Raw genomic sequence first — 26,688 nt, forward strand, 5'->3', positions numbered from 1 at the left:
ACAATACTAATCTGTAAATTTATTTATTACCTAAATAAATTATGTTATCGTTCAAATTAAAAGAATCTATATTGTGGCGATATGGATCTGATATCCAATTATCTAATTCTAATGTTATATCTGATTTTGTGACATTCAACCTCACCGTATGCCATTCACTATTGGTTATATTTGACATTGGTGCTGTCAATTTATTGGGTCTTTTATAACTCTGTGCCCATGTTACTGTCATTAATCCATTAATTATTCCTAAACCCATGTACCACTCTTCCTTCAAACAATAAAAATATACATTCAAGACATCTTTGGTTACTATATAATACCTCCATTTTATGGTTTGCACCACTTGTGAGTAAAAGTCATTATAGTGAGTACCTGTGATGTCCAAATTAGCAATCCGTTGTCATATACAGTTGAAAAATTAACACTTATGAATTGTGTTTCATTATCCACAGTTGCTTCGTCATTACCTTCTCTTTTAGTTAGTGAGGATAGTTTACTAAGAACTAAATACCCATGTCCTTTGAATAGTGGTGGACCAGTTGGAAGCTCTAAAAAGGATTACAATATATTTTTTTATCATAATTAAATATTATTAGTTTATTACTTAAACAATATATTTTAGTACTTTTAAGTTTTTTTAAATACCAATTAAGTGTTTGTAACTTTATTCTTAAAGCTAGTCAAAAATATTTATAGCGAGAAATTGATTTTGAACTTCAAATGTTTTTTTTCAAACTGGAAACAATTAAGTATCTATAGCTAATAATTAATTCCAAGAAGAATAACTTATGACTTATTGATAAGTCTTTAATCAGATTTTCAAAATAATGATACATGTAAGACCATTTGTAGACTAAATAAAAAAGAGAAAGAAATAAAAGGATAATGAATATTGAACCTTCAACTAACTTAATAAACTAACTAATGTATTTTATTTTACAGAACACCATCTTTACTACTATAGATACTCCATAGCATATAGGTGTACGTATTTGTGTGTGTATGCACGTTATTGAATACAAGTTTGAAAATTATAAATAAAAATAAGATTAGATTATATTTGATGGGATTATAGTCTATTTTTACTTAATAATATTATAATATGATATTGCTAAATTTTGTGAAATGATTAGTGAACACCAATTTACACAGGTTATGGAGTTACTTTTTTTTAAAAAAGTTAAAAATGTATAATATACTAATTGAGTTTTGAATCTCAAAAATTATATTTTAATTGCAATTTTTATCACTAGCAAAGCTACTTAATTTAAATTTAAATGATTAATATCTTCTGTATCTTAGGATTTTTCCTGATTATATTTTATTATCTAAAGAAAAATATAATTATAGAAATAGATAGTGTACTTTAGGAAGATAAAATAATTAATAATTATTGATAAAAAATAAATAAGTCATGATTTATTGATTTAGATTTAGTTATTACTGCGTGTTTAATTCTTTAAAGTATAACCTACCTATATAATTACAATTATAAATTTGTATTTTTATTATATTATCAATATAAGAGGCCCCGAAAATACTGTTGCAGTGTACTAGCGATTGTAAACTGCGCCTAAGTTCTCATCAAGTTCAAAGAGGTGATATGTAAACTGCCCAGGTAAAATTTTAAAACTGAATATATTTTTGAAAAATCAAACAAAATTATAATATTTCTAATGCAGGATTCACATATTTTATCCGGCTTGCAGACAAAGAATAAATAACATATACTACGACAACATTATATTTGTTATTATATGTACTTAGAATTTTGATGGCCCGCGAAAACTGTTCAGATTTATAATGTGTCCCTTAAAAAATATTAATTGGTAACCCTTGCTCTAATGTATACTTTACTGTACAGTCATATAATATAAATAATTAAAAATTTAAAAAAAATACATGATTTTTAAAAGTACAATATTATTCATCACTATTAAATTTATAAAGAGGACACTACCCGCATGCGATGTACTTCGTTGAATACGCACCTAAATGTTTAGGAACATGTTTTGGAACATACCTTTTGTACAGAATGGCCCGTCCCAGCCGGGTGGGCATTTGCACACAAACGACGTGTTGCCGCTTTCACTAACGCAGTGGCCTTTGTTCTGACATTTAAATTCGGTGCACGGGGCTTGCTTGTTACACGATTCTCCGGTGAACTCCTTTGGGATCAAACCAATATTTATACAATTACATTTATGATGCCACCAGAAACGCGTATGACATGATGGAAAATTAAAAAAACGAGAACCCACCTGAAGGCAATGGCAGTGTGGTTTCATGTCCATATCCAACCAACAGCTGCCGCCGTGATGGCACAAGTCACCGCCACACGGCGTACCGTCGCAATCAGCTATGTTTCTACCAGCAGTGATCGACGAATAGTTGAGTGGTATCGTCTCGTAGTCGATCGACAGTCTGCGTATGCATCCGGTGAACGGAACCGGAAGTCCAGCCGTGGAGCCGGGTGGCATGCGGGACAGATCCGGCAAACCACCTTAATCCATGTTAAAACTGATTATTACAAGCATTTATATATATATCATTAAGTATGTGTCGATGGCAAACAGAGTCCTGGATCTCGCGCTTTTCACTTAGATTTGGAGACTCAAGTTTGAAAAAAAACATAGGAAAATTGATTTCAAACACATTATTTTATAGTAGGTACTTATTTAAAGTTTATTAAATTTAGTATACATTTTTAGGTGTAATTCTAAGACTCCTTTTCATATTGGGTAAGTCTGTGGGATATCGAAACTTCTCCAATGGGCCGCGACTGGTAGTGCGCAAAAATCTATTATTTATTATAATTTATTATTAATAATTAAAAACATGCTCGTCTTACGGTTGCCGAGAAAAATATATTGACATTGTTAAAATTAAAAGTGATTTATTAGATAAAAAACTATGTAAGTAAATATTTTTTAAGTTAAATATAATAAAAGGCTTTTATTAAGTACAAAGTATGAGCTATTTTGTTAAGTAATTATTAATTAGACGGCAACTTGATCTACAAAACTTCATAATGAACATGCATTTATATCAACAAAAAAAAAATCACTGTTCATATAACTAGGATGAAACAAATTTGATTGCCAGTCAAATAACTCCTGGGTAGAATGTTTGTCATAGTCCGTTATACATACCGAAGTATATGAGATTGTCAAAGTTTGAAATGCCCTCCGATGGCTGCAAGACGGCGTAATTAACCATCCCGTCGACCCATAAGTACAGCTTGCGACGATACCGGCCCACTCTTACGCTATGCCATTCCGACAGCGTCAACACCCGACCGCTGCGGACAACCAGTACGTCGTCTTGACGTCTCGTTTCACCCACTAGAAACATACAGAGAAGGAAATCAGAAAATCTGTAGTGACTACATTGATTGTCGTCTGGAATTATTTTATAAAATTTAGAGTTGAATTGGGGGGAGGTGACATAAACTTAAATAATACTTATTTAATTTTTATAAAAATTAAAAGAATCGATAAACCAGAAAAACGTAAAAATACAAAAAAGGTTGTCCACGAAATATCCAATTTTTGCATAATTCAATTGATAAAAATAATATTAATTTCAAAATATAAGAACACTCAATAATTTATGCAGGATTCCACTCCTTTCTACTCTCTCTTTATATATTTATTTTACAATATAACTAGGTACAATTTATATTATTTATAATCTTATAATTCTTATGTAAGTACCTATTAAATGTTTTATAAATATTCACAAAAAAATGTTATGGTTACTTGTAATTTATATCACTAATAACACATCGTTTATTAAATACATTTGTGCAATATGTTCATTTTGTTGTATTATATTGAGTACCTAATTAATGTAAAAATTACCTGTAAGAATTAGTATTTTGTCCTTAATTTTGCCTGTAGGTACATATTAGAAAATATGATTTTACCACTAAGTGAATCATCAGAATAAACATATTTCTATGTTTAATTCTAGTTTTTTTTCTCCCAATAAAATGTTTTACGCTAATCATTACTTAATCTTTATTAATTAATATTTCAAATCTCTTTTTCGATGATTTTTAAAATAATAAAGGAAGTAACTAATAAAATCACATACAGGTAAACACAGCAAAGCACTTTTTAAAGTTTTATAGAATATTAATATTTTTAAAACGGGCGTCGAATTTTGATTAGAATCAGTAGATAACAAATCCAAAACTCTTATTACTTTAAGTCCAAAACTAAAGAACTCCAATATATTTAATCTGAATTTATTAAAATAGGTACTGATTATCGTGATGACCTAATTGGTCAACTCATTGTTAGACATACGCGTTTTTTAAAAGAGTACCATTGTCCATGTTATATTATATCCTATTACTAATTTTTCATGAAATATATATAAAAGGTAAGTATATTATCTAAAATTAATAAGAAAAATATTTTAATCCATCTTTAACTTAATGCCCCTAAAAATACTTCATTACTTTTTAATGAGTATTATATGTTAACTGTTTTAAGTCTAAAATAACTTTGTAGTCAGAAATAATGATACAACGATAAATGAAATACAATAAAAAAATAATTTAGTTCCATAAGCACCATTTATATAATTATAGTTAACACGATATCTGTATTTTTGCAATATTCATTTTTGAGACCATCTATATTCTATATTTATTATAGTTTTTTTCTTATAGCCGGGTTAGTACGCAATATTGTGACTGAACAGTGAACTCTTCTCTTTTCGTGTCTACCTAATACCTACACTGTACTGTTCTGTACGTTTTTCACTAGTCATTATAAGGTATTTATAAAATCTAAAAAAGGTCAAGATCTATTGTTTTACAGTAGATATTTATAAAAATATATAAGATCGATAAAAAAAGTAGTTAACGATGTATCAAGTGTAGTACGAAAAAATGTTATGTCGTAATTGTGTATGGATGGTCAAATTGTTAATAAATTGGAAAAGTGCACATTTTAAAACATACTGAACCATTAAACTCGGTACTCAGCAATTATTATAAAAAAAAATGGGCACAGCATCTTTACAGGTAACAATTGTTATTATTAATATTCAATAATTATAATTAGAACTAGGATTTAAAAAAAAAAACAATAATTACAGATTAAATTAATACAACTTATTATTATTTTTTCTAATTAAAAATTTTCTTTTGTTAATAAAATGTTTTAAAATAATTCATTTTTTCTTAAATTAGTACTTAAAACAGTTTTTGATAAATTTGATAAATTTATTAATTAATTAATTTTTTTGTAACTTATTGTTGTTTTTGAAATATATAAATTTAAACTGTTTTAATTTATTTTTAAAATTATTATTATTGTCGTAGGTTACTGAAACTGGTTAGATACACAGATGATTCACTGAAAAAAAACTAAAGTACAACGAATTCTTCAAAAACAACTAATGGCATCAGTAATTTCACTTTCATTTAACGGGTTGATCATTCCACCTGAGTTAACAACATTTTTAAATAATAAATAGTTAACCATTTGTAATGTATGATAGTTTTACACAAAACCAAGAAATTCTGCACATATCTAATTTTATCAATGACAGAAAATTTAGATATTAAGACAGCACTTTTTACTATTGCTCACTATTTTTATTAGTTATATATAGGGCCTAAATTTGTATGCTATAAACATTTTTAAATATACATACAAAAATTCAAAAATATGCAAAATATGCAAAATAAAACTTTATTGCTTGTTAAAAAAGCAACCAGATTTTACAATCTCTAAAGTGTCCACCATATAAATATACAAATATATTATATATATTACAATTATAAATTATTATTATTTATTATATTAGTATTTAGTTATAAAATGTAGTAATGATTTGATATTTGTTTTCACCCAGATAAAATAAAATAAATATACTTTTATATTTATTTTTAAAAATGTGGAATTAAAACCAACATTTTATTCAATTTTTTTTATGCTCGATTATGCACATATTACCACAATCTGCAATAAATAAAGTTTTTTTTTCAATATATATGGAGACATATTCAAAATAAGTTTGTCGTTGCGCACAATATTGTCGTGAATCCGTGATAGTGATGTAGAATAATTATAATTCATAGAAACGGTGGTTTGGTAAAATGGTAAATTATTGGTATAATAGTTCATTAGTATTATATTGAATATCTACACCTCCCTTAAACAGTTTAGGAATACATTACACATTTTATATTATTAATAAGTAATTTATAAGATATTTTTACGCTTTACCAATTACAAATTACACACATATAACCATTAATAGTTTTTAAATGAGTTTTTTCAACATAATTATTAAATACCTTCATATGTTTTATAGACATTCTGTACAGTATATTTTCAATAGGGAATAATGGGCCAGAATAATAAAACAGAAAATATTATCAAATTAGGTACATTAGTGAAATACTACTACCATTTTAACTATTTGAACGCTTTGAAATACACTCATTTTACATTTAGATATCAACGAGGACGAATTTATTTTAAGGTTTGCAAATATTAGTGAAAAATATCTATTTTTTTACATATTTATAAGTAAGTATACTTTTTATAAAAATTAAATTAAATTTCTTTTGAATCTAGTTCAATTATCATGAATTCAACCGGGCGTGATTTGGACAATGAAAAACGGCAGAAGAATAATGAGGCGTCCAGGTTAAGCAAAACAAAGAGGAAGGAGAAGGAAATCGAAGTGGAAAAGAAAAAAATACAACTAGAGGCAGTGTGTATAAAATTGAAAAAAGAAATTAATCTCCTTCATCAAATGAAACTAGACAAGTAAGTCAAAATACTAAATAGTCTATTTTTTATGTAAAAAAAAAAATATGTACCTTTAAGGTCCAGTTAGAATACCTTTTGAATTAATATTAACTACCGTAGAATGGTGTACAAAAAAGAATGGTGTGTTTTAAATTGATTAAAACATTTTTTTAATATAGGTTATTTAACTTATAACCTTGTATTTATTTTAAAACTATTTCATCACGTTCACGTTTAGAATATGATTTTGTAAAAGAGTTTCTATAGTTTATTTGTTTTTGAATTATTACAAAACAAAGAAATACATTTTGTCAAAGCTAATTTGACATAAAAATTTTCTTCGTTCTCCTGAATATTAAGAAAAATACTGAGAATTTTTTTATTTTTAAAAATTTAAAGTATCAACAAGATACCATTTACTGGTTACCAAGGCCGGCTCAAGTAAAAATAGTGCCCTAGGCAAAATCAAATTTTGCCACCTCTAAAAACAAAAATTTGTGTTCTCATTTTAACCTAGCCCCTCCACTCCCCCTATTTTTTGTGACATACCTATAGCAACTATATTCAAACTTAATCCATCACTCAAAGTTAGAGCTATTACTGCTATTTGTATAAATCTTTAAACATTTTCATAATTTCGTAAGAATCAGAAATCCCAATTACATTATAGAGAAATGAAAATGAATTGCTGAGTTCAGTAAGTTGTGAAAACTTTCTTGAAAAAAACAACGTTTTTATTAAAAAATTATATTTTTAAATATTTTTTATCCTTAAATTTTTTTAAGATTTTTACTTTTTTGAATGACTGAATTTTATTTTTATGGAATAAATGGCACCTTAAATATAGAGAAAGGATAAATAATGAAATGCAGTAGCTAAGCAAACTAAAATGGGTAATAAGGGAATTAATTTTTTTCATTTATTGAGCACTAAAAATATTTGTAGCAAGTCTATAGTTTATCGTACGCATCTTACGCGTCGGACGTAATTAAAATGGACATAGGTATTTGCGAATTTCGGAATGCGTTGCGCTAAACGCGTTAATTAATAATAATTTTTATTATTCTCGGCTATTTTTTATTTCATAGTTTAGTTATATTATATACACATCTGATATTCTAGCCCTCATTTTGTAAAATAATTCATGTTCAGAAAACAATCTATCGTAGGTATAGGTACCTACAATAGATAACATGGTTTTACATTATTATTGTTTTCTATATAATAATAAATAATTATTTTAAATTCAATCAATAAAAAACGTAAGCAAGTTGGTATCACTATCTATACATTATGATTTATGAGTTGAGCGGGTCATTGTATAATTATGATAAATTTGAACTCAATAATATATCATTGAATTATCATTAAATCATCACTGATGATGAAAGTTATTTATCTTACTTTTAGTATTACGGTAGGTTGAATTAATACTTGTCGAAAACATAATCGCATATATTATATTATTAGTATTTAATTATCATAATTATACATTTATACATATTTTACTAATTTACTATATTATATTACTGTTATTAACTTTTGATTAAATACCAAAAAACAGTGTGAATAGGTTCATCGTACATTATATCTGAACTACTTATATAAAAATAATTAACATCGTTAAAGTATGTATTTTCATTCAAATTTGAAGAAAAAATATCTATAAGGCCATGATGTGGTGTACTGGTGTTTGGGCGCAGTCACTAATAAGTGCACCATTCAGCATTGCTAGGTTTGGTATGTGTGACACTCCCAGGTTCTTAATGAGAAACTACAAACACTAATCACATACTCTAAAAACTTACATTACCATACCTTAGAGTAACAAACATAAAATCCCATAGCTAATAGCTCGAGTTATCAAGGATCAATTTATTAAAAATAAATATCTATAGAAAATAATTGTGTTAGAATTATTTTTAAATTATTTAGTTTTAGTATAAATTACTTATGGCTAATAAGTATCATAAGGGCTCGGATTTATATTCAAATAAATATTTTTACTGTGATTTGATAAATTAATTTAGGTGATAAATAAATTCGTTTCAAGGAAGTTCCAATGAAATGAACTACATTTTATTTTACATGTTTTTAGTGTTTTTACATATTTTTTCATAAGCACATGTTTATAAATAATTCTCAATAATTCTATTTTTTCCTACATATTTTGACAATTTGTTCATTAAATGATCTGTTCAACGTATTTAGTACACGCATTTAAATAAATAGCAGAAACCACATGATCAAAATTTACAAAATAGACTAATTAATATCTACAGTTAAAAAGATATTATAAAAGCTCCTAGCAGTATCAAAATATTTAAAAATATGTACCCGGATTTAAGCCTCCCTCCACAACCAATTGCAACCAGATGGGAAACTTTGTTAAATGCCAATAATTATTATGTTCTTTTGAATTTGAAAATTTAAAAATGCATGTTATTATAAGTTGTAATCAAGATAATTAATATTTTTTTTTTTTTTAGATTTTTTTATGTATATTTTATAACTTTTATTACTTTTTTTTAAATAACTTTACTATTTGAAATATAATTTGTTTCATTAGAAACTCATATGGATATATTATACAATTAAATATTAATAAATAAATCATATTAGTAAAATACATATTTTGAGTTTTTTAGCATATATTTATGTATATTTTTGGTAGCATAAATAAATATTTTGGTTTCATAAATACATATAAATCCGAGCCCTGCGTTATGAGGAATATTATGTAAATTTTAAATCACATCAATTGTATGTTTGTAATTTGTGTACAAAAAATACTTACTTGTTTTATAATATTTCTGATTTTGAAGAATTTTGTAAAAATTTTAACTTTAAATTCATATAACCAAAAAATTGTGCTTGTGCATTTTTAATAATTAAAACTTCAAATATGGGTATTCGTTTTTGAATTATTACGAGTAAAAAAAATATAAAAATCTTTAAGGTTAACTTAACTATTTAATAAGAATAACTATTTATGGGCAAATTTTCAATATCATAAACATTTGAACTTCAAACGGTCATAAAAATTGATTGTGATTTTTCCGGTTTAAATTATTTTCGATATTGAAATATTAACAGAATTTTTTTTAAGAATTTTTATATTTTATTATACTTTAAATTAATTCTATATATTACTTAGTTGACAACTGTCAACAAACGCTCGTTCTATAACTTTTGATTCAATCTTATTGTATATATGTTATGTTGATGTTAAATAGCAATAGTAATAAAGTAATAAACTATCGATTTATTAAGAAAACACTAGCATAAAAGGGCATGTGGCCCTCTATTTAGTTTATCGTAATATTTTGATGACATTTAGTTCTTAAAGATTAGATGATAAAAATTAATGATAAAAACCATAAACTTTATTGTTTTTATCGTTTGTAATATTCTGCCATATTAGCATTATACTCGTATATAATACACGTCATATTTAAAGGAGAAACTAGAATATTTTTTTTTATTTTGTTCATAATAAACATTGTAGATGTGAAACTTTCTGCAGCTTAAATAATTATTTAATGAGTTATAATACTATTAATAATTAATACTTCAATTATTTTAATTTGTATAGTCAATACACTTTATATTGAAATAGTGAGAATAAAGTACAATATTTTTGAGGAAAAAATTAAATTATTTTATAAATTATTAAAATTTTATATTGTATATAATTGAGATTAATAATTTTTAATATTATTGAAATATAATAGTTAATATATCAATTAATCGATTTTATTTTGAAATATAACATTAAAAACTTATTCTATTTTCTAGAGCAAGAAATACATGTACAGCACAATTCAAACAACAGACATAACAAGCACTGGTTGTTTGCAAATACAACGAATATTAATATTATGATTTCCAACAGTAAGGTTTTTTTTATAATTTATCTAATCAAAATAAATAAATACAATTTAATAATTGCTATTTGTTCTTATAATTAATTGTTTTAAAATGTTTAATTATTGATAACTCAATTAATGTGAAAGACAAAAGTTTTAGCATTAACAAATACCAAAAATTGTATTAATTTAACCTAAATGTTTTTTCATTTGAAGTCTATAATTATAACTTTTTAGTATGTAAAAAGAAAAATTGGTTTTATGTAATAAAATTTTTCCCCCAATTAAAGTTTTAAAGAGTACTGAATTTTTTTCTTTTCAATCTCTCATCTATTTTTTTAGACAAGTAACTACAAGAAACAGTTAGCAAAGTTGAATATTTTTTGTTTTTTTTTTACTGATAAAGGCGATGTCAGAAAAAACATTGTTTATTTATTTTGCATCACTGTAAAACCAATAAATACACTATTCCACTCCAAAAATTATTTTTAAGTATGAGTTTTGAAAAACTATAGTAACTAAATTTATTAAAGTTATGTATTTATATCCCTCGACATTATCATGATTTCATAATCTTGATAATTTGAAAATTTTTGAAACTTATGTAAAAAATGTGTTTTAACAATTGATCATAACATTTTTATCATTTTTTATAAAAAGAACTATATGGAAAATTGCAAATATTTTTAATAGCTTAAAATAAGTTGACATTTTTATTGTGATGATAATAATTTAAATAAAAGCTCTTAAATTAGCCAATACAATCTTCCACTATCTTGATTTTTTTAATTCTACTCGTATCAATTTTAAACTTAATACTTTATTGTTACTAAAAAAATCTAATTTATCTAATTTTCATTAGTCACTATATTGTTTCTAGTCGTGTACATTTAATCTAAGTCCTATATATTTAATTGTAAAATCAGTATTTAAATTTTGTATTATTATTACAGCATTTATGTGTTTCTTGGTTGTTGTCATTATGTTATATTATATCATTTGTAAAGGGCTACCCGCCTGTTTATCATTCAATAAAAAAAAGAAAAAAAAAGAAGAATATTTTAAATTCTTATCGTTAATAATTTTGAAATAATGTAAATACTTATTTAAATTTATGCTATTTTTTTAAAACATTCCACAGACAAAACCTTTTCAAACCTTAAGTACTTTAATAAAAAATTGGACATGATTCTCAGCGGTTACCTATTGTCAGACTATATACCTATTGGCTATTACTAAATAAGTATAGTAAGTAGTAATTTATTTTATTATTATTTGTTAGTAATACTGTGGACAATGGTTGAATTATTGAATGGGCATTTTATGTTGTCCCGAAGAGTCACAAGTATAATATTTTATTGTACATTAAAATGTAAAATTTTTAAATCAGATGTTTTTCTGTTCGTATTTGACATATTTTGGACGTATTATTAATTAAAGCGTACAAACAATATACTATATTGTTATTGATTTCACGCTGATTATTAAATTATTTATTATTACCCAACGAATCATTGAGAAATCACTTAGTATTTATTCCAATTCTGACTACTGTAGATTTCTAAAACTTTGTTTATGCATTGTTAATTATTATAGTATTGTTACATTATTGTACTTAGTACGTTTTGTTATTATTGTCATAATTTGTATTTATATGATATATACTATACTTATATAGTCATATGGGTATAGGTCCAATTTCCAAATAAAGAAATAAGACTATATTTTTTATTATTATTTTATTCGATTTTTAAGCTTCAGATATATAGTTCTTTTCCTGCGGTAGTTTATATCATTTTGTTAATAATTGCAATAATTGTACATTACAATATTACAAGAACAATACTTAAGAGACAGTTGGTGTTCTTTCAAGTATTAGTTAGGTATTAAAAGTTAAATTTATTTGAAAAAAGTTTGAAGAAAAAGATGTTTGTGCCTTTTATAATGAGTTGTATATTTTTTTTTTTTTAACAAAGAATACACAAATTGTCCCCATCTTGTAAGTTTTATTGAGATTTTCCTGCCAAGATACAGTGTCTAATTTATTATGTTGTTTCATTGAAAATATTATCTTTACATTGTTTACCTACTTTGGTAGGTATACTGTACTTGTATAATACTCAAATATATGTATAATATTGTTATTGTATCAATATTAGAAAAGTATAATTTGTATGCATTTTGAACAAGGGCGCATTTTTCTTTTTGAGTAGAATAAGTATGTAGTATATCATCGTATTGAGATTAGGTTTTTGCAGATGTTACTATGTTAGGGCTCTTCTCAAAATATATAAGTAGTCCAAAAATGATAAATCCTCCTATATTTTTGGGGGGTTACATTTTCAATAACACAAACCAATAGTACAATTATACAAGTTCATCATTACAACCGTATAGTCATGATGGTATGATGACTTAAATTATATTCATGTTCGTTATATGTCTCACTCTCCACTACACCTACACGTAGAAAATAATTACAGTGCCAATGTGTAGTACGAACTAAATAATAATATGATTGTGGATTGATACCTCGGACAGAAATCCTCAATTCCAGTACACCACCGTACAGTGACAGGCACATGAACTTCTTGCTCGCCACGTCATGTCTGACGAAAAACACGATGCCGTGTTCGACGGATGGTTTGATCTCAAGCTCAACACTGAACTGCTGCATATTGAGCTCTGCGGCCGCGGACACAGACAGGAACGACCGCTTGCCCAGAAACCGGACGTCGGACAGCCGCTCTTCTCGGCCGCAGTGTTTGCCGGTTCGGCCCGCCGGACAGTCACACTCGTATCCCGCGCCCACCGGTACACAGGTAGATCCGTCCGAACAGTTGTGCCGATTCGCGTCACATGCGTTATAACGGTGCGAGCACACAGGACCGTACCACCCGTCGTCGCACACGCACCTGCAAGAAAGCAACCGATAATAATAGGTCTCAATAGTCGCATATTGGGCTGCTTGAAAAATCATTAAATATTAAATTAATCAATAAAGGGATAATGGTCCTTAAACAGATTTAGTGTTTTTAGTTCTTTAAATTTGATTGAACCATTAAATTGTTCATTTTTTATATAACACGGTAATAGAATGATATTATTATGCTAAAAATTTTGTTTTTAAGCTATTTATTTTCATGATTTATTAGACTGGCCACTGTAATGAACCTTTTACAGTACATTTAAAAAAATATACAGCGATAATTTAACATTATTAGTATTTAGAGGTGTATAATGTGTATACATACAGAGGTCATGTGTGGGTTTGATCTCTAGTGACCCTTTTTTTTAAACAGGATTTATGAAATAATGGTTTTTATAAAAAGCTTAAAAATATAATATTATTGTTGTTTGCATTATATATACAAAAAATAATACTACCGTACTGGTGGAATCGACGAAATCCTAACTGTCACTACCTATATTACTATTGACTATATTATATATTATATAATAAACAGTAAATATACATAATATAGACATATATATAATTGCCTTGACAAAATTACCCTTACAAATGCTATAATGCAATAAATAAAAATTATATTTAAAGTTAATGATTTTTCTTTTAATACCTACAATTTATATAAATACTAACATATTTTTTTAAATAAATCATGTACTTATATTTTTCTGTACTTTAAGGTTTTTCATTTAGTGAAAAAATAAGTATTAATAACTGTGACATATCTACATCTTAAAATACAATAACACATAATTAGTGTATACCTATTTTTGAATTTAATTATACAGTAGGTGTTTAGTGTACATCGACATTGAAGAGTAAAAATAATATGAACATTTAGTAAAAATTTTAAGTACTTTCTCTATGGTTATTTATTTTTAAATAATATTTAAGTCAGAAAATCATGATGATAAATGGTTATTTTTACCGTGAATATTAAATTTTGCCAAATTTAAACTTCAGAGACTTATAAAAATATTTGAAGTATTATGAGTAATTATTGAGTATTATACTTTTGAGTATAAAGTTCGAATTTTTTTTAAATTCAATGTTATTTAATCATTATTTTAACCTAACCTAACCTAAGTTAAATTAAGTTTTACATTTCGATTTTTTTAAGAATGAATTTATTTTGTTTTACGAATTTGCCCATCATTTATGATACATATTATAGTTTAATGTAAAACAGATTAAACCTATTATGGGAAGGAGGAAATGTGATAAATGAATGACATTACAAAAAAAAAAAAAATACCAATATAAAATGTATGTAAACAATAAACATGAAGACACTCACGCCAACGAAGAACCGTGCTGAATGCACGCACCGTTGTGTTGACATATGTTGTTTCGATAACACTCGTTAGTCGAACACTGGGAAACGGACCTGCCGGTGTTTACTGTGGAATATGCACGTGACAGACTCAGTGGGACAGTCACGTGACCAGCTTTCAGCTTCACCTCACTCATGCATCCAACGAATCCAGTGTGCAGTGGTAAGTCGTGTGGCAAGTCAGCCATTCCGGGAGACTCGTGACCGCCTAGGATGACATAAAGATATAATATTATTTCAATAAATATGTTTTAAACACGCTGTTTAAATCTATAGTAGTATTAGGTATAAAAAAACAATAACCTTGAAACTGATAAGCAAAAATTATTTTACTAATAGTTGAACTATGAAAACTAGTAAAAATGAGTTAAAAAGTGAAGAAAATTCACTTGCTATCTTATCTATTCACTTCACAGTTTCACACGCTTATCAAATATTCAAATGTTTATGGCAAAAACAAGTTTTTCTAGATGTAGTTATAAATTACTGAGTAAGCTTAATTTCGCAGAGGTTTGATATGATAATATTAATATTACTTACAAAACTAAAACTTAAAGGAACAAAAAGATTGATCTGTATACTACTGAATGGTGTAAATATTACGAGCAATTTTAATATATTATTAATTAATTAATCATAACTGTATTATACTATTTTGATTATTTTATCCAGTGATAATTAATTTTACTATATTATGAATATTTTAATACAATTATAATAATGGTAATAATTTACCATAAACTCAATGTTTATGGATGAATGGATGATCAATGCATTTGTATGCAGCTCTGCAAAACAAATATATATATAAATGTAAGTGTATAAAAGCACAGATTTGGCAGTTTCAAATTCAAATTCTATTCTAATAGATCATGTAAAAATAATTAGAAATTAATAAAATTCCATCTTATAACTTATTAATTTATTTCGTACAGCGTACGCGTATCGCGTATTTCATCAATATTAGGTATATAGGTATAGCTGTGTAATAGGTTTACAGAGTGATTCTTTTGTCATTAAACACTCATTATCTTAGTGTTGACTTTTAAATTTTTTTTTTTTTTTTTTTTTTTTTTTTTTTTTTTTTTTTTTTTTTAGTTTCGTGATTTTTAATACAACATTATTATTTTTTTTTCACTCTTATATTTAATAGTGAAATCTCTATTAACTTTTGATTTTCAAATGACAATCTATATTTAAAATGTCATAAAATAGTAGGGATATTTTTATGAATTTTAAATTATTATTTTTCATATAAGTGTGCTTATATGAAAAATAAGCTTTATAAGCTGCTCAAAGTTGGGTGATTTGAGGTTTTCAAGTGTTCGTTCTACAGGTTATTACAGCTGTAAGCCTGTAAGGCGTTGATTTTAACACAATCATTATTTGCAAAGACAAGTAGTCAAATAATAAATCGTAATCGTACGATCCAAGATAATAATATCTTTGTAGTTTTGTCTTTTATGCCTGCTACTACCTACAACACGAATACGGAATACGAACTATGGACTGTCGTAAACTATTGTATTAGGTAATATTAATATTAACTACCATCATGATCATTGTTTTAAAATATTATAATCATTAATATATTATCAAATTATTTTTTTTGTTTTTTCTCCATCAATATTATATAATTATTAGTTATTAATGATTAGTAATAATACATTTAATACAAAATATTGCACAAAAATAATTTGTTTTTACTCGCGATTTAAAGTTTCTACAACACGTTTATTATTATTTATGAATGAAAGCGAATGTTGAAACAAAAATACTAAATATTTATAATATCATCTCAAAAATATGTCGGATATTCGGCCATCACTCATCAGCGTGACAGCCCTAATATTCGTAAATCCGTAAGTACGATCAGTGGTGTGCTTGGGGTTACCTACACAATATTGGCATCAAGTATAGTTAGTAGTAAACAACAGAATAGATATACATTATAGGTAATGTGTTACGTGGTTACCGAGGTATAACACAGGTTTTGTGTTAAGCTGAGAGAGGCGGCCGACTGATTGACCGGTGACGTTTGGGAAGTTGTCCACCATGAGCCACGCAGTTTTTCCATCTCGGCCCAATTTTACGACATGCGCCCTTTTCGGCTGAAAGTTTATCGGCTTTGGCGTGAAAATCCTTCTGGCACCGGCACCAAGATTCCACGTCAGTACAATATATCCCTTGATAAAACTCAGGGCTACGTGATCGGTGGATGCGTCGTGACCTATATACATCATCAAAGCGATTTGGTCCATAAAATTCGGCACGAAATGCATCGACAGCTCGAAACTTTGATGGATCTCAGCCGGTATGGAGTATGCGGCGAACGACGAAAGTCCGCTAACGCTGCCCGGGAAAAACGGTTCTCCAATCTCAAGATCTATACAAACATTTTTTAAGGGTAAATAAAGTTTAAGATTATTATTAAATATGTTCAACAGTTGGTGATTAAAAACTGAAAACTTTTTATAAATGTATTTAATAAACAACGGAAATAATAATATTTAATAATTAATGAAAATGAGTATAATATACTATGATTACTTACCATGCTCACAATACATTCCATGTTTTCCAAGTGGGCACAAACAAATAAACCCACTTCCGGGGTAGATCACACAAGTGGCGCCAAATTTACATGGATTGTTTTCACATACTGACCGCTCGCAATTTTTCCCGACAAATCTTTAAGACGACGAATATAATTAATTATTAATAATAATAATTAGCTATTTGGTAAAGGCGTATATGTGTAGTAAATATGTCGTTTGTTACAATAGCCTATCGAAATGAAAATTATCGTCGTTATTGACCTATTCTAAGTATTGCAATTGGACAAAGCGTTATAACTAGTTAGTTTTTAGACTAAGTTATATAAGTTTTAAATAAATAAACTGTTATTAAGGTTATTATATTTGTATATTGTATTTATATTTCGCATTATGCTATATTGTAAAACGACAAAGCCGATTGGCATCAATTTTAATAAAATAAAAATAAAATATTACAATTACATAATGCTATTTGAACGTGACGTATAAATAATGCAAACATTTACCTAATATACTATTAATTATAGACGTTTGGTATAGCTATCAAATATATTTAATATTATTTTAAAATATAATTTTTTAAAATTTAAATTATTGGTTTGTAGTTATTATTATTATTATTATTATTATCAACATTACACTGGTTAGGTTATTATAACCTAGTTTAATTATTATTAAACGCACCCTGATGGACACAGGCAGTTCCACGAGTCTCCGAACTCTACACAAGTAGCATAACTTTGACAGGGACTGGACAAGCACGTCAATGAAGCACATTCGATCACGCCATACCCGTCAGTGGCATTTTCGTATACGTTGTGAACGACTTCGTCAATCTGTATAAGTAAATCATATTAATATAACAATAACATTATGATGTTACCATACCATTGATTTTATAAAGTCAAACATTGCAGATAGTCTAGACCGCACTTACTTGTAAACGCGATATGCAACCAGTGATTCCTACTGCGACGGGAAGTTCAGCTGTAGCGTTTTGACCAGCCGGAAGTCCTCCCAAATATAACAATGCCACTTTTTTTGCTTTCTCCGGCGCCGTATCTGCCGCCTGTTCACCGCTCATAGCCAGCGTTTCGTTTACCCTAAGAGACGCCTTACAGTGGTCGGACATAGAATGTGACATGGCATGCTCCAAACTAGGATCAGTTAAGAAATTGGTTTACTTTATTGGTATTTATATTTATACTACTCCAGTGGTGTAACTGGATACAAGCCTTAAAACTCATTTTATGGCTTAGAAACAAATCGTAGGTACCAGATTTCGTTAAAAAAATATTAAGTACCTATATACATATAAGAGTTCAATTAAAAAAGGTATTATATCTAACTTGTTTGAAAAAAAATAATGTGGTGCTAATCCTATAATCATCATAATTTATGAAATAATAATATTATTGAGTAATTTTGGTAACACAGATAATATGAGAACATTGACAATATATTAACATATTATTACATAACAGGAAAAAATTACTTTATGCAATAATTTAAGGGAAAAATAAAAATGTTATTTTATAAATATACCTATATATGTTAAATATATACATTATTTATTTTGGAAGATTAACGTTTCTAGTGTTAGTAACTTATGTAATTTTTAGTAACAATTACGTTACTACACTATTTGTCTTATTGGTTTGTGTTTTATTTGGTCTTGACATTTTAAACTTACGCGGCTGTCAGCAACAGGCGATGACCCGTATTCACTCGGTATCTGGTTTCACTGAATAACATTGTTTGCACTCCACACGAGAATTGAAACTTTAACAAACCATCCTGTAACCAATATTATGTAGAACATTATAATTATGTTATTTTTACTTTAATATATCTGTTTTTTATAATAATATTCACTGTGTGTCTTAATAGTAATGTATTTATTTATTAATTGTTATTATTTACCTGTAAATAAAGACACATGTACATGTGTGTGGTAACTTGTGCGTAAAATAAAATTCCATTTGGCGCTAGGGTTCGTATTTCCATTGATATTTCAGCACCAGAACGGTTAGAGAGTCGATGGCTGAGAAATGATTGTCCTGTAAACGCAGATACCTTGATATCGATTTTCTCATTACATATTTCACCTTTCCACCCAAATGTACATTTGCACTAAAAAAAAGTATCAGTAAGTATAAATATGAAGATCTTTAATTTATATATTATATTATTATGACCAGAATGAACACATGACGATGGAATACTGAAAAATTCTCCTAGTTCAATAGTGCCATCTTATTCCTGACACTTTACTATGTTGATAGGAAAACATAAATTAAGATCATAAAAAGTTAATTTGCTCTACATACGAATAAAAAAAAAAAATAATAAATAAATTAAATAATATTAATATTAAATATGAAAATTCAAATAATATGTGTATGATGTTCGTCGCATAATTATTATTCATTAATACGAAATAAAATGTCATATTATTTTTTTGATATTTATCACAAATAAATAAAAAATTGACATTTATAACATTGATAAAACTGGAAATTATTGGTTAATAAGAAAACGATTGGCTTTTACTTAAACTAAATTAAAACAATTTTATTTTCCGTATACCTGTAAAATGTAATTTCGTCACGGAACTGTAAAAAATATTTTTTTCACATGTTTCCATTCGTGTGGCAGTGCGTTACCAAACATACTCACTTTGTGTCCCGTTTTTGATTTTTCACATTGACCCCCGTTCAAACATAAAACATTGGCGCAATTCCGGTCCCGAACACTCGGACCGCGATCGGTGACCGGGACTGCGAAGCTGGTGAAATTGTAATCGAAATCCGTGGACATTTCATCGTAGAACGCGGTGAACGACGTGCCGGTGTCTCGGTCGGTGACCACGGATTGTCGATAATTAATCGTCGATCTGGACGACTGTGCGGCGGCGGTGGTGGTGGTAATTATCGGTTTTGGTATATCCGCTGCCTCACTTGTTGCGTCCGTCGAGATGCTGATGGCCGGTCGACTGGCCACAACTGCAGTGGCGGTGGTGGTCGACCTCCGATTGGGCGTGTTCGTGGGCGCGTCATACTCGTAGGTGTTGATCGCTCCATCGTCGTCGGTGGTCGTAGTGTCCTGGTCGGGAATACTGTCGGGCGAGGACGTCTGATCAGTAGCGGGGCGGATCGTGTCGGTCGACTGTGTCACGGTCGTGTCGTATGCGTCATCGCCCACGTCCGCATCCGTGTAGGCAGTATACGGCTGTGGTTCGGGCGACATTTCGGTGGACGTGGCCGCTGGGCGACGGTCCGCCGCATATGTGGTCGAAGCTACGAAGATACTGAAATAACCGGTGCCGTCTGACGGCGACGTTGTCGTTCCAAACGTAGTCTCGAATGATGTCGGGTATTCGCCGTCCACCTGGGTGGCTGGAGCGGTGATAGTCACAGCGGCGGTTGTGGTTGTTGTTTCCTCAGTGCCACTGGACGTGTAATATGGCACCACGACGCCAGTGCAATTGGCCGTGTGATCGTCCAGGAACGCGCACTCGCACGACTGGCCTGTTAGGCCTTTCGGGCACGTACACGAATAACCGTCCACGCCGTCCACACACGTCCCGCCGTTGTCACATCTTAAAACAGGTGAATAATAATTTTATGAGGAAACCACCACACTCACATGTGTTGTCTCTGTCTAACAAACGTACAACATGGTATATTTTACGTTCATACAATAATCGGTATAATTCTGAAATTATTTTAAAAATCTGAATGAATTGACCTATTATTTAATAAAAAGGTAAAATTATTATTTAAATAATCTCAAAAATGTTAATTTTAAAACAAATTAATAAAGTCATTTAAAAATTTACTGAAAATTTATAATCTTAAAATTGTCATAACTTGCTTCGTAATTAAAATATCGATAAAAGCATCTGTTATGAACTATATAGATAAAATAATCTTACTTTTCAATACTTTTTTATAAATTCTATAAATTCGTGTTCTTTGATAAATCATTTTAAAAAAACGACAAGTGATCAGCAAAAAACTTCAATATTTGCATAAACCACACACCTCGCATAAGTTTTTTTTTATACATATGCAGTAATTTATTTTATTTCAGTTTATACCAAAAATTACTTTTTCCCTTTTGATATTATAAACAGGATATTTTATTATTAACTTGTAAAGTTGTACTTAACACCACAATGATTATATATACATATTTAGGGGAAGCTTCATCCACATGTGTTGTCTCCGTCTTACAAACGTACAACATAGAAAAAGCGTTTCATGCGGGCAAGAAACACTAAGGCTGTAACATGTAATCCAAGTTAACCAACCCAATTTCCACATTATAAAAAGGAAAACATTGGCTGTGCAACATCGTTTTTAATTTTTTTATATCACTTAGTGATATGAAAAAAGTTCTTATCGTTTCAAAATCCATTATTTTTATGTTTTTTGAACTTGAATAACCTTTTTTTGTGATTTCGATATAGGAAAACTAAAAACGATATTGTTAAGTCCAAAATTTTCTCTTTCTAATACCTACCTATTAAAGTTTGGTTGCTTTACTTGGATTACAGCCTGAGTAGTCCTTGTCCGTGTGAAACGGTTTTTACTACGTTGTTTTAAAAGTACGTAATGCATTACTCGCATTCTACGTCTTACGAACATAAAACAACAAATTTGTTGTTTCAGGGTTCAGTAGAATCAATTTTATGTTGTTAGCTTTAGCTTTAACATTGGAGTCAATTTACCTATTATCAAACAATTAAAAACTTGAAGGTAAGAATATTATCTAGGTCACATCATATACTTTTATATTAATATAAATAATAAATAATAATAATATAAATTCATATTATTTTAAAGTGAATTATAAAAATTTTAAAGTTACCTATACCTAATATTTTACATAATTATAACCCATTTTAAAATGACAATACCAATACAAATGAAATGATCTAAATAATATTCTTACCTTGAAATTTGATAATAGGTAAATTGACTTTAATTTTAAAGTTCATACATGCCTCTAAATGAGAAATATCGATTACTACTTTACTAGTGTAAATATACCTTAATGTTTAACCTGGTATAGCTAGCAATGTGCTTACTTCTTATACATTAAATTATTATGGCTCTACAAAGCGTAGATATACCAGGATAATATGGTACCGGTTTTTTTTTAAATATCCTTACCTTATTCCTAGTTGGCACTCATCGTATTGATATTGGCAGTATTTCCCATGATAGTCCGGGACACAGTAACAAACCGATATCTGGTCCTCGACTAAGCAAAGTGCGTGATTTTGGCACTCATGTTCTTCGCACAGACGCAGTGTCACGTCACAGTCACGACCCGTGTAACCTGCATAAGCCAGTGCCATTGTAGGCATAATTTTACTTAAATCTTTGCGAATATCCAATCATTTAAACAATAATAAGCATACTATTTATAGTCTATAAGTAATTATTACCAAAAAGACAGGCACACGAGTATGTTGTCTGTCTATTGATGCACAGACCACCGTTTTTACATGGACGAGAATCACACTGGTCGATTTCTTCCTCACAAGTCCACCCACTCCACCCTGAAATGTGAAATATTATGCTATATCTTAATATGCAAGCGGTCATCCCCTATTTTAGTGTACAGTACAAAAATGAAAATGTACATTACAAATTTTAAAAAAATGTGTACCTTATATTCTTATACTTAAATTGTATTTCTTATTCTTATACTTAAATAAATGCATTCGAATTCTCCAAAATCTATTCATAACTTATTGCCTATACATATGCCCAAACATAAGCCTTAACTTAGTATTATAATTAGACAGTGGTGTAATGACGAGGAGAATTTGTATTTCGTAAATTATAAAATTTTATTTTTTCCGTGCATACATAAATACATTTATACATGTACTTATAACATACATATCAGGTATTAATAAATACAGTGAAACCTCTAAATACCGGATACTCACATTCACCGATATTGTCCGCTATTTATAGAAAGGGTGGAAAAATAAACAAAATCAAAATATATATATATCAAAAAAATGATACACATATGTATATATATATATATTATATTTTGTATGTATGAATATTGAATATACTTATATTAATTAATTATATAAAATTATATTATCAGTTTAATGAGCTGGTAACCTATATTTTAACAACCTAATTAAATTATTGAAAGCTTACAAAAATTTTATGAATGAATACAATTTTAATCATTCATTAAGGCGCCAACGGTTCGTTAAACGTTTAGTAAAATGCAATTCGATATTTATATAGTTAAGTCAAATATTTGTGTCTATGAAAATTATATGTAAAATAAAAATTAGTGGATGATGTTCCGTACCCTACACATCACAATGGTTATATTGAGAGATACTTATGATTAGTATTTGAAGTATGAAATATTTCATAATATGCTGAAATATTTCATAAAAACGTGAAACATTGAAATTTTTCTATTAAAAATATTATTAATATTAATGATGGTTGTTTATCAATTATTAATTATATAATCTACAAGTTTTAAGTAAAACCATTGATATTAATGGAATGAGTACTTATACTATATTGGGTCTTATTTTCGAATATTTATAGCATTATAGCGAAACTTGGTTTTTTCTTAGGACATGACTTGTCATTGACGACGTTGACAAACAATGTTCATATAATTCATATATGATGGTAGGTACTATTATGATGACTAAACATAAGTATAATATTTTTATTATAGTGTTATTGACGGCCAATGCTTTATTATCGTAATCTAAACGTTGTAATTTAGGTAGACGTTTATAACAAGTAAATATACATGGACACCACGATTTATTGTTATAAAATTATAACTATTATGATGTAGAGTATGGTACGTATTGGTATTAAGTATATAACTGTCAATTGATCGTCATCAATGAGACATACCTGGTAAGCAGTTACACGAAAAAGACACACCAGGACCTTCAATGCATTCGCCACCGTTCTTACATAGTATTTCACCTGTTGAATTGCACACAGCCAAGTCGATTTCGCAACTTGTCCCTGAAAACGTATACAATTGACAATTTTGATAAAGTAAATTTATTTAAAAAAATAAATAATTAAATTGTGTACTTAATATAAGGCAAAATAAACGCAAATTTATTTTATGTATTTACCGTTTTGCATTTAATAAACTTCATAGTTCATTATAATATGTTTAAATAATAATAAGCTAAATTCCTTTAAAAGCAGGCACTATTATCTTCATTTGTTCACCTAAAATATATTAATTTAGATATGTATGTATGTGTGTGTGTGTGTGTGTGTGAGAGAGAGAGAGAGAGAGAGAGTATTTTAGAGTAAAAAAACGCGCCTTTTGGAAATTGTTTATAATCATTCTTTCGGAATATATGATATGGTATAATTATTTATTGTTCAAATATATCTTGTTCATTTATATTATTTATTTGTTAATTAATTTAAATGTTTTCTCTTTTATAACCCCTCCATCCCCCGAAATGTTTCTACATTTTTTTTATAGCTATTCTATATTTTGTTCATAATATTTCAATACAATGATCATTTCTATAACTGTAATAAATATTTTATTCAGTAGGTATAATTATATAGACAGTAAACATATTAACATTCTTATTAATATTTAAATCAATAAAATAAAATACTTGTTATTAATAGGTAATAGATTATATTATTATGTGATAAAAATATCTGTTGCATTCTTACTACATCTGTGTTCAAAATAAATGTAAGTACTACAGGTAAAAAAACATTAAATTTACTACACTCACGTTACAATTCTTGAGTTCATCCAATCACTCCCTATACACAAAAAATATCTAGAGAATATGCAATACCAAAAATTACAACAACATAATTACTATACAAATCTATAAATAAATATAAACATGAAATATTTGTGAGAAAAATAACTGTTTACGTTGCAAAGCATAAAAACCAGAGCAATACATATAAAATTGTATCTATATAAATTAAAACGTGAAATAAATTAAAATATCAACTGACCAGTGTAGCCGGCGGAACATTGACACGTGAATCCATTGGTGAAATCCAAACAAGTTCCGTTATTTTGGCACGGATTTGAGAGACATTCGTTAACGTTGAGTTCACAATCGTGTCCTGGGGTATAAATAGATAAATAAATAATATTTAAAGCTTAAAAATGTAGAATATAGTACTAATTCCTATCCTGAGAAAGAATAAATGCTGTTTATCCTCAAGTCAGTGTTCAAACGGTGAAAAAAGATAATCGATTGGAACCAGCCACAAAGTATATAAACATATTGTTGTGAGTGTACAACACTGCTCACTTTAATAGCTCATTTCAAAATATGAAATAATATGCACAGATGATATTAGAGTATTCAAAACACTTAAAATAAAAATTTAATAACTTTTCTTCGGTATTCTAGAGCGACCGATACAATTTAAATCTTTGTTCTCTATACATACATGTCATATGAAACCAAATATAATATTGGTGTATAACTGAATTTATTTGTATTATAATTTATAATATTGCGTACTTACGACATTTACACAGTACAAATAATATTAATAATATGACTATGTTATTATTATTATTATTTACCAGTATAGCCTTCAGGACATGAACAATTGTAATCAGCTATTCCATCAAGACAAAGTCCTCCATTGAGACAAGGAGAAGACCAACATTCGTCCCAGTTGGTCTGACACCGGACACCTGTATAACCATCAATGCAATAACAAGTGTATGTGCTGCAAAAATTAAAAATATTATTAAAAATTAGAATGACGCGTTATTGAGTTGTTCGATTGATATTTCGATTACATATTGAACGTAATATTCATTAAATACGTCATGTGTGGACCTAATTCCAAAAAGAAAGTTACTACCGTTTAAACAAGCACGTTTAACAATGCAGAGCATTTCAAACATTTTAAAATTATATTTACTGCATGTCCGTGTCCACCTAACACGAGATTAAATTTATTATTTCCATATTATTTATAGGTCAGGAATAACATATGATATTTTTAGATGAGTAGAATTCCGTATTTATAGAGAAAGAAAGGAGAAACAAAAAAAAAAAATAGTAAAATTATCTGGAATAATGCAATAAAAATCACAATTATAAATTGACTTATATTTGTATAACCTTTATTTT

At 28.1% G+C, this 26,688-nt stretch overlaps 1 protein-coding gene across 2 annotated transcripts in view; it reads right to left on the minus strand.

Moving 5' to 3' along the window:
• LOC113556915 (protein eyes shut) overlaps positions 1–26,688 on the minus strand; it is a 41,253-nt gene that overhangs the window by 214 nt on the left and 14,351 nt on the right. The window contains exons 3-21 of one of the 2 annotated variants that reach the window (XM_026962140.1): positions 26,130–26,278; positions 25,544–25,657; positions 24,443–24,559; positions 22,972–23,085; positions 22,694–22,862; positions 20,193–21,114; positions 19,437–19,646; positions 19,207–19,310; positions 18,451–18,670; positions 18,198–18,349; positions 17,510–17,646; positions 16,931–17,341; positions 14,920–15,163; positions 13,184–13,566; positions 3,156–3,347; positions 2,265–2,506; positions 2,027–2,171; positions 376–551; positions 31–271 (exon numbers count right to left, since the gene is read on the minus strand). In XM_026962140.1, the coding sequence (XP_026817941.1) occupies positions 31–271; positions 376–551; positions 2,027–2,171; positions 2,265–2,506; positions 3,156–3,347; positions 13,184–13,566; positions 14,920–15,163; positions 16,931–17,341; positions 17,510–17,646; positions 18,198–18,349; positions 18,451–18,670; positions 19,207–19,310; positions 19,437–19,646; positions 20,193–21,114; positions 22,694–22,862; positions 22,972–23,085; positions 24,443–24,559; positions 25,544–25,657; positions 26,130–26,278 (4,442 nt within the window). Of the gene's footprint in view, positions 1–30; positions 272–375; positions 552–2,026; positions 2,172–2,264; positions 2,507–3,155; positions 3,348–13,183; positions 13,567–14,919; positions 15,164–16,930; positions 17,342–17,509; positions 17,647–18,197; positions 18,350–18,450; positions 18,671–19,206; positions 19,311–19,436; positions 19,647–20,192; positions 21,115–22,693; positions 22,863–22,971; positions 23,086–24,442; positions 24,560–25,543; positions 25,658–26,129; positions 26,279–26,688 lie in introns of those variants that run through there. The other variant, XM_026962141.1, reaches the window with a different exon arrangement.

The sequence above is a fragment of the Rhopalosiphum maidis genome, chromosome 3 (genome assembly GCF_003676215.2).
Source record: "Rhopalosiphum maidis isolate BTI-1 chromosome 3, ASM367621v3, whole genome shotgun sequence".
Lineage (NCBI taxonomy): Eukaryota > Metazoa > Arthropoda > Insecta > Hemiptera > Aphididae > Rhopalosiphum > Rhopalosiphum maidis.